This window comes from Tachypleus tridentatus, chromosome 13 (assembly GCF_004210375.1).
Source record: "Tachypleus tridentatus isolate NWPU-2018 chromosome 13, ASM421037v1, whole genome shotgun sequence".
In the NCBI taxonomy this organism is placed as follows: domain Eukaryota; kingdom Metazoa; phylum Arthropoda; class Merostomata; order Xiphosura; family Limulidae; genus Tachypleus; species Tachypleus tridentatus.
The window spans coordinates 219,973,392-219,983,656 of NC_134837.1; the positions used below are offsets into that span (position 1 = coordinate 219,973,392).

General features: G+C 32.5%; 1 protein-coding gene across 2 annotated transcripts; it reads left to right on the plus strand.

Moving 5' to 3' along the window:
- Positions 1–1,793: 1,793 nt before the first annotated feature.
- Positions 1,794–7,753, plus strand: LOC143239531 (GTP-binding protein REM 1-like). 2 transcript variants are annotated; one of them, XM_076480686.1, is made up of 4 exons: positions 1,794–2,542; positions 3,166–3,263; positions 4,763–4,982; positions 6,763–7,753. In XM_076480686.1, the coding sequence occupies exons 1-4, from the start codon at positions 1,897–1,899 to the stop codon at positions 7,008–7,010; spliced, it is 1,212 nt and encodes a 403-aa protein (XP_076336801.1). In that variant the 5' UTR covers positions 1,794–1,896; the 3' UTR covers positions 7,011–7,753. The 2 variants fall into 2 exon arrangements, with proteins under 2 accessions (XP_076336801.1, XP_076336802.1); XM_076480687.1 differs by having other exon boundaries at positions 3,166–3,254.
- The last annotated feature ends 2,512 nt before the right edge of the window (positions 7,754–10,265 follow it).

The window sequence follows — 10,265 nt, forward strand, 5'->3', positions numbered from 1 at the left end:
CAAGAGTTGGTGGCTGGCGGTGATGGCTAGCTGCCTTCCCTCTAGTCTTACACTGCTAAATTAGGGATGGCTAGCGCAGATAGTCCTTGTGTAGCTTTGCGCAAAATTCTAACCTTACTGTTAATGTTTACATTTTCAATCAATATATTTAATATACTTTTATTCTTTGACCAACTTTCTTGATCCACTATAAACCTTCAACTTTCCTATCATTTCATACAATTTAAGCCTCTGATATTTATAATTATTTTCTTAAATTTTGTATGTTATTCCTTTTTAAACCAGCCTGATTTTTATATATTTTTACTTCCAACCACCCTTGTATATCTATGAAGAACATACGTATCTGAAATAGTTACTAATTTATTTTTGCAATATCTTAACAAATTCAGTTGCCCAATTCACAACTTAATGTTAAATATAAGGCGTTAATAAATATTCAATTAATAAGAGTTGGCTTTGAGTTATTTTAATATTTAGTATCGTGCATAAGTTTGCTAAACATTAATAGACAGTTCTTATGGCCCGTATGGGTCATCACGTTAAGATAATAAAGTGTGTTTGTGGTTATTATCCAATACGTTAGCTGAAATAAAAACAGAAAATACAGAGGTAACAAAGTGTTTTTGTGATTATACCTAATAGAATAGCTAAAACAAAAACAGAAAATACATAGGCAGTAAAGTGTGGTTTTTATTATTACTTAATAGAATAGCTAAAACAAAACATTATGTTTTCTAGCTTACAAGAATTTGATTATTCTGAATATCTTTTGTTTCTTTCCTCTGCTTGTGTCAGACGAAAATTACAAGCATATGTCGCATGAAATAGCTCTCTGGTTTGACAGTACCTTACATGCAAAATAATTTAAAACCGACACTGGATTACTTTAGTTTTGTTCGGAACGGTCTCGTATATATGTAAAGATCCAGTCCTATTCGAAAATGGGTGAAAGTTCTTTCGTTGTATTCTTTATTATTTAAGCAGTTTATTCTATTATTGATTTTCTTTAGTGTTTTTTTTAGAAAGTTTGAGTCTGTCAGCGACTATCGAATCAAGAATTTTTTGCTTTGTAAGTTCCAAAGTTTACTACCGAACCTCCAGAGGGCATCTACGTGTGACAGAAAATTTTACTTGGGACACTTGAATAAATACTTTCCTACAGTTCGCAGTTGCCACTTACGGAATACGAGCTATATTTTCACAGGTGCCCTTTAAACGTTCACGACAGACCAAAAGTATTTCTTAGATTTATTTTACGCTACAGACAAGTTTCAGCGCTACTCGAGAATGTTTTGTATCATGACTCACAACTGTTAGGTCTGGTCTTTACCAGTTTATACCATTTGTGACTCTGAAAATACGAATCATCTGTGTTTCAAGCCAGCCAATGGAAAACACTAAGGTGTTCTAAATGTACCATTAGATTAGATCAAAAATCAATACTACAAGCGTTTCATACAGTTAGGTATCATTTGAAAGATATGGAGTAAGCCATAATATGTTGGTCCTTCGTTAGCTTCATGAATGTTGTCTTGTGAAGGAGCGAAGACAGTCAAACTAAACAACTTTCAAATTTACACTGTTTTTTTTTTTTGACAATCTTGATTTTATATCTTGTTTATAAGTGTATCAATTTCACCTTTGAAGATAACTAACTATACAGAAGTGTGATTGCGGCTTCTGTTTTCATTCGATAATAAGGTTTAAAAAGCTACCAATGACAGCCTAAGTAGAGCACGTGACACTTAAGCTCTGTTGTTATGGTTAGAAGATTAGAGCCAGGAGTCTGTAATAGCTCCGTGGGACTTGAGTTGCAAATATCTCTCTTTATACTACGCAAACAAGACTCGAAGAATAATCGCTGTCTTTAGATGGTTAGTAGCTTTGTGGGGAATGACGTTAGGTGTTTCAAAACGTTCAGTTGGACCAAACACTCGTTACAGAGCCATGAGTATTAGTACAACACAAGCTTGTAGCATGCCAGACCTACAGTTTTTGTTTACCTTAACACATTCTTCATGTCGCACGACTCCAAGAAATTCTCCCAGCTCCAGCCCAGTCAGAGCCCACACAACATGTCAGAATAAGAGTGGAGGCAGGGGCTTAAAGCAACCCGAGAGTCCCAGACGGGCCACCTACCCACTTACTTCACCCTTTCAGCGTCGTCGGAGCAAATTATGGACAGCTGAAGAAGTAGATCCTTGGGCTCAGTTCAGACGAAGGATGGTCACTAGTCCCGGCAGCTTGATCTCGAGTGGTCACCGCCTTCGTCGGTTTAGTGTTACTACAAAGGGGATCATTCACTTGGGTGACTTGGTCAGGGATCGATCCCGTTCCGATATAGAATCATCCTACGAAGGAAGTAGAAGCGACTCAAGTGAACGCCCTTCCTCATCGTATTCTACCCGTAGAGGGAGCAATCCTGCTCGACACCGTGTAATGATTCTTGGAGAAGATAGCGTTGGTAAAGCAAGTCTCGTGTCCCACTTCTTGAACTCTGAATATCTGACAGGATACGAGAGTTACTATGATAGTTTAGGTAGGCTATCTTTCTATCATCTTTTATTATAATCATAATACGATTCTTTATACGTAGTTTTCAGAGGAGTAAAATGCTTACATTTAAGAGCATCCTGTTCCTTGTTATTGATTACTTCCTATAAAATATTAAGATCATTGTTAATACTAAGTTCAATAAAATTTAGAAATGCTTATTTAGAGTAACGTCAACATCTTATGCTCGCTCTCTGCCAATCGATATTTCCCTAAGGTTTATTTTTTATCGCACTTCACACGTAAAATAATTTAAAACCAACGCTGGATTACTTTAATATTGTTTGGGGCTATCACGTTTAAATGTCAAGATTCAGTCCGACTTGAAAATGGGTGGAGTTTCATTCGTTTTACTCTTTATTGTTTAGGAAGCTTGTTCTATTATGGTTCTTTTTTTTTTTTTTTTACATTTTAATTGTACGTATGACATATTCTTTACTGTTCTATTGTGAAATCTTTTTTCACAATCAAAAAAGAAATCAAAACCATGCTTGCATTTCAATGTACCTAGATAAATGTCCATTGGTTTTAAGTTTCAATGATTTGTGCAATTTTCAGCATCTGTGTTTTTACTTTCAATCATTTGATAAATAGTCTTTCAACTTTCAGAAGAAGACAACGAGAGGTCAGTTTCTGTGTTTATTGAAGGAGAAGAAACCGAGCTGACGTTTCAATGCGAGTCTTCTCTTCACGTTACGGTATTTTATGTATCTATCGAAATTAGTGTTTACTGCCTGTGGTAATTCATTCATACGTGTGCCAGTACTTGTCCAAATTTCAAATAAAACGTTTCGTATAAGAGAAGAGTACTTAAGAACCAGGGTATTTCCCTATATGTTTTAACATAATACTAAAATTCTGTTGAGATTCTTTCTTTTTAAAAATGAAACAACAAAAGAAAAAGAAGTAAAATGTAGCAAAGCGTCACTTAACTGGCATCTTAAAGTCTGTATTGATTTGAATGTTCAAGCTTGAAATTAGACTTGCTAATCAGATTCAACCAGACTAAAGTTACTGTCATATGAATTTTTGACACATTGATAAATATACATCATCAACGTTTGTTAGATATTTTTTGCTTATTATAATGCAAAGCCACATTGTGATATCTTCTGTTTTCAACGCGGGACAGGTGTATGCACTGTAGGGTTAAATAAAGCTTTCATTGTTATTCATACAGATTGTGCCCGTGCTAATGTAAAGAAAAAGTCATTTTTGTGTAAATGGAAAACTTTAAGGAGTTTAGTGAACTATATGGAAAAATATTTTTACATATTTTTAACCAAATTATAATTCTAAAAGCATGCATTTAGAAAACATATACGCGTAATTTTTGATGTAATCCATGTGCTATTTTCTGTGCCGTTGTAACTTTTATCTGCTTTTTTATTTGTGTCAAAAGTTATAAATTTTAACTCCCTCTATCTGTTATGGTAACAGTTCACTAGCCTAAGTGCCCATTGACTCTTGTTTCAACTCAAACAGTGAATATAACAGTATATCTTAAGTGCTTTGTAAACACACATAGAGTGAAACAAGATAACTTCAATCATACTAGTATATTAAAACTAATTAGAAATATCAAAGTTAATCTTTGATCTAGAAACATTCTCCTCAGATTTTGAAAATACAACAAAATTATTCAGTTAAAAGTTTGGAACAAGGTTTCTTATCACTTATTTACTTGACTATAATCATACTTAAGACATTTTTCGAAGTAGTAAATCAATCATGAGTATAATAAAGTCCATTATTTATGTGCCAAATGTCTCGTTTAAAGACATTTTTAAAAAAATTCGGTTCAAAACCATAGTCTGTTTGTGGTGTGATCACCGTAGAGATTAGAACCCCAGATTTTAAAGTTACACAGTTCTAAAAGACTATTTTTGTTCACATAAATGAATTGCTAGAGATGTAAAGTATATGATAAAAATAATACTCAGTTTTCACTAAATTCTCCACAATTCCATAGAATATGTTTTATGCGAATAAAACCTTTTAATGAATATGTGTGTACGTAAAACGTTTAATGGAAGAAGTATTTAATCAAAGCACATTGAAAATTTCTCACTCTTAGAGAAAAAAACATCTACCATATCTCTGAAAGGAAATTTCTCTCCAAAGTTTGATTTGTCAGTTACGCTGTCTATAAATGTTAATATAAGTCATAATTCTGCTTCTATCCTTTTCTTTTCTTTCTTATTAGGTGGACGACACCACTTTTTCCTTCACAGACGCCTTCCTTGTAGTTTATTCAGTGACGGATAGAGTGAGCTACGAATACGCTGGACGAACTCTTGCCCTGTTGAGATATTTGGGAACAAAACATTCTAATCATATTTTAGGGCCTGATGCCTTCCCGAAAGCTCTCATTCTTGTCGGAAACAAAACAGATTTGGTTCGCAGTAGAACAGTGACTGAAGAAGGTATACGTTACCTGTTCTATATATTTACATAGACAAATGTTTAAATTTTGTTTTCATTAAGTATAAGCCACTGTGTTTTCTATCTAAACGGAATTTTAATCAAAACATTGACTAGACGACGTAGGGTTCGGCTGTGGCACAGTTACATTTTAATATAGTGACCAAAGAGGAAGAAATGAGTCAGTGGCACCTGCCATCAAAATGACTTTGTACAGTTTTTTAAACCAATAATAAGGTATTCATGACTTGAAATGAAGTTCTTGTTTATCTGTGAGAACGTTAAACTTTATGGTAGATAGCACAGCCTGCTAACCGATAACTCCTGAACATCAAAGCAATATAAAATTATAACTCGAAACAAGCTGGGTTAGACAAATACTGTTTTTAAAAGCTTTGTTATTTTTAATATAAACACTTATGTAACTTGAATAGCTATTGGCTAACTACAAATTATAAAAATATCTCTTATTTAAACCTAGTTTCATTGAAGTAATAGTGTTAGTATCATCGTTTGCTTTTTTATAGCTTTCGATGTTTTATAAATTAAGTTAATTGTAAATATTAATTAAATAGATTATACATCGGTATGCCAGTGTGTTACAAGAGAAGAAAATGTTTAGAATATTTTAGTTTTAGCATTAAAGAAATAAAATAAAACTATTCAACTTTCATAATGCTACTTGTAGTATTATAGACATTTTTGAAATGATACAAAAAGTATTGAAACAAGAAAGTCAAGTTACAAAAAAACTGAGTCACTTAAAATTAAAAAAAAAATCCCTACTTTGGTAGATCTCTGTAATTACGTTAGTATGAGATAAAGTATGGAGTTTTTTAAAATGTACCTCAAATCTAATTATATGCCCAAAGTAGCGTATCCTCCGTTTAATGTATGTATGTATATTTAAGTATCGTTTTCAGTACAAGAAAGGAATTATTGGGACCTCAGACAGAAAAATCCTGTAAAAGAATTAGAGTGATAACAATCGTATTTTTTCTGTACACTTTTCTGGAAAACTTACTTACTTACTTAGAAAAAAAGTTTTTAAAATAGTGAAATTCATTCACTGGTTAAAGATATATTTAGAGATTTAAGTTTTAGTTTTGCTTATTCAATGCTGTGAATTAATCATTGTTAATATTTAAAAAAATTACAAGGTATTTTTAAACAGACGATTTGCATAATCGCCATTTTGCTTCATCATGTTACCTACTTTTAAATACTAATGTACTGAATGATAAAATGCTCTATTATTAAAGAAGACATCGGTTCATTTGAGACAAGTTACAGTGGTGTTAATGTAGCTTGTTTATTTACTTGTTTTTAAACTAAATTTTATCTTCAAATCTGGCTGAGGCTATCCGTTAAGGAAGTAAAAACGTTAACTAATGTTGTTCCTCTTTTTGTTGCTAAACCCCAGTGACTACATCGGATGATAATTGCGTACTCAGCTTTGTGGATAGTAATAATTAACTCTTTTGGCTGATTAAGTATGTCTTTGAATTCAAAGCAAAACGTCTATAAAAAGTGAAATATGTCCAATTTTAAAGTTTTTTTATTCCCCTTCTCAACAAAAATCCTAAGAAGAAATAGTCGTTTTACAGCGTCAGACAATTTCAAGTTATCACACGGAATCGTACCAGCCAAATCTGGAAGGTGATAGCTAACGCACAGACATACACACAAACACATGTGATGGATCATTTTTACATAATTATGTCTGTCGAAACCATACTTTGTAATCATTGCTTACACAGTGTTGTTATTTCTTTTTTACAGAGGGCCGAACTCTAGCCAACAAATACAATGTTAAGTTTATCGAAACTTCAGCGGCTATTACACACAACGTAGACGAACTCTTGGTAGGTGTTATTAGTCAAATCCGCCTGAGATCTAGCACAACGACTAATGACAACGCCATCTACAGGTCTAAACGTTTCAGTGGAAAGGCTCTTGGATTAATGAGCAAATTTTTGCAAAAGTGTGAATTTAAAGTTAGATCTTGTGATAATCTGCATGTCTTGTAATACTTTTACATTCTGTACGCGCTTCGAGCTATATGAAGTAACATTATGTGCCTCATTGTTTATACTGTGTGTTCTGTTATGTTAAGGTTAATGTAAGTTAGGCGGAATTACATGATTAATTGATTGTAAAAATAAGATGGTATTCTTTCTCAGAATTAATAGGGTGTGTCATAAAGGTGATGGTCAAATCCTACTATTCCGTCAGACAAGAGTAGTCCAAGAATTGGCGGTGAGTGTTGTTGACTAGCTGCCTCCCCTCAAGTTTATCAATCCAAAGTCAGACATGGCTAGTGTAAATAGTCTTTAAGTAGCTTTGCGCGAATATCCGAAATGAAACAAAATTATCTCTGTAGTTTGTAAAGTATATAATGACAGCGAAACAACTTATCAGCAATGATATTTAAGTTTTACCGATTTACTATGGTACGTTTTCATTATTTTTATATATGAATTGAAATAGCCTTTGATAAATGTATTTCAAACGACGCTACTTCTATGGCTATTTACTACGATGTTGGTGTTTTTTGTTGTAATCGTTTAGCGCAAAGCTACATAAAGGCGATCTGTGTTCTGCCCACAGTAGGAAACAAACTCCGAATTTTAGTGTTGGAAGTCCGTGATCTTACCACTAACCTACCGGAGTAATATTTACTAGAGAAAGAACTGCCATCAAAACCAGAAGTTTTGTTCTATTATTTTAAAAGCTATGGTTATGAATGTTAGTAACCTTTTATGTACTGTTAATTCTAATTGCTATTTTAAATTAAAGAAATGTTTAAAAAAAAAAGATATAGTTTATTGAACTAACATACACACACACACATATATTTATATTTGAGATAAAAATAGAATTCGAAAAAATGTTAAATGTTAGTTGTTTTATATTCAGTACATAAGAATATATTACCATATACAACAATATTGATATTGTTATGACTAAACGTTCATACTTGTGCTATCAATACAAATGTTGAAACAACGTGTGACTACTGAAACGTGACTTATTATTGATCACCATTTAACCACCACCACGTAGTGAAGCTCTATATTCTCACAAAAAGATGTCTTTCGTAAGCCCAATTAAGATATCTGGCGGCATATAATCCAAACACTGAGAAAATAACCTTACTAGTAACGATATGTTTATTCGGGTCTGTCTAATACAGCTTGTGATAGACATGTATTTGTTTCTAATCGTTTTCTCATACTTTTATATCTATATACTTCATGGTTTGACATAGTTCCATTTTTTTTTCATCGAAAAGCAAAAATTAAGACAAAATGTTATTTTACCTTGAGTTTTTCATCTCATGATAAAACACGTCATTCGTTTAAGAAGTGATATTACAACACGCGTTTAATTAGTTTTTAAATGTCACGGAATGACTAGTCTGAAAACATTAATCATTTCACATCATTATAATTTACGTATCCCATCAACATACACAAAGTTGAATAAAAACTTCTTTCCTATTTGTTAATGTAACACATTCCTATGTTTATTTTGATACCGACTTACATTTAATAAAACAACGGGACAAGTGACATAAATGACATACTGTAGTACATACTACACAGATAATATAAGTCTTACATTTTCCAAGGCTTGCATAAGAAGTTATAAAATGCATAATGCTCTGGTTGAATTTATTAGGCTTAAAAGACGAGATGAAGACTACCGTAATGCGGATGTTTATTGAATGAAAGACGTTCTGGTTGTGCTTTATGAAACCAAAGACAAAGGATGGAGCTGATATCCATAACAGATTTAAATCAACGTTAGAATTCTCGACAGTTAGTTGCAATATTTGTTTTATTTTATTTGTTTGACCTGAAGAAATTCCTTTATCTACTAAGGAATAAAGCCTTATAAGATGCTATTATGTGATCACCAGGTTGCTCCCACATTACATACAATTTACCACTGACGCGACTCCTACATTATGTACAGATCAACATTGACATGGTTGCTACGTAACGTAAACTCCACAACCTATGTGGCTCCGACATCACATAAAGTTCACTCGATTCACAATTACGAATAAAGTATCACAGAAACATATGCCAGCAAATAATAAATTTTTATGTGTATATAAATAATACTTTGTCATTTGTGAACATAAATAGATATATTTAAGTTTAAGATTTACAGTTTACTACTTGGAACGTAAACACGATGTTGATTCAGTGTCTGTGGGCAAAAAGTGAAGATATGCATCATATTTCAGTATGCTAACCCAACATTTTAAAATACGTCACAACATCTACAAAATCGTCTTCTGTAAGGAAGTCAGACGAAACTAACAGTATTTATACTGCTTTATACAAGGCCCATTCTTAAAACAATATAAATATCAGATTATTAAACTATTATGTAAATTCAACTAGTTTGTGACCCTAATGACATAAAAACATATCCAGATTATGAAATCATCGTGTACATTTAACTAGTTTCTGGTACTACTGAGAGATCGTGTACATTTAACTAGTTTCTGGTACTACTGAGAGATCTGTACATTTAACTAGAGAGATCGTGTACATTTAACTAGTTTCTGGTACTACTGAGAGATCGTGTACATTTAACTAGTTTCTGGTACTAATGAGAGAGAGTTATTCAAATTATTAAAGATGTGTGTCACACATAAAAGTATCGTTATCTTATTAGAATTTTTAAAGGTTATAAATAGATTAAATTACCTAGAAACAACGGTTGATTTCAGGATAGAATATTTTAATTGGTTTCCACTCCTATTTGTTGTTTACATCTACTAAACGAACGCGTGTACAGTTTTATGGGTTTTATATTTTTCCAGGTCAAATAATAACTCCAAAAAACAGAAAGTACTTTCTAAAATGTTACGAAGAATTAATAGAGTGACTAACTGTAATTAAGTAGAGTGACTAATTGTAACTAAGTAGAGTGACTAACTGTAAGTAAGTGGAGTGACTGACTGTAATTAAGTAGAGTGACTGACTCTAATTAAGTAGAGTGACTAACTGTAATTAAGTAGAGTGACTGACTGTAATTAAGTAGAGTGATTGACTGTAAGTAAGTAGAGTGACTAACTGTAATTAAGTAGAGTGACTGACTGTAATTAAGTAGAGTGACTAACTGTAATTAAGTACAGTGATTGACTGTAATTAAGTAGAGTGACTAACTGTAATTAAGTAGAGTGACTGACTGTAATTAAGTAGAGTGACTAACTGTAATTAAGTTGAGTGACTAACTGTAATTAAGTAGAGTGACTGACTGTA

What these genes read in the sequence shown, in the direction of transcription:
- LOC143239531 (XM_076480686.1), top strand. Translation starts at nt 1,897, where the DNA reads ATGACGTTAGGTGTTTCAAAACGTTCAGTTGGACCAAACACTCGTTAC. An exon ending in GAGTTACTATGATAGTTTAG is followed by an intron (nt 2,543 to 3,165) that starts GTAGGCTATCTT and finishes TTCAACTTTCAG; the next exon opens with AAGAAGACAACGAGAGGTCA. An exon ending in TTCACGTTACGGTATTTTAT is followed by an intron (nt 3,264 to 4,762) that starts GTATCTATCGAA and finishes CTTTCTTATTAG; the next exon opens with GTGGACGACACCACTTTTTC.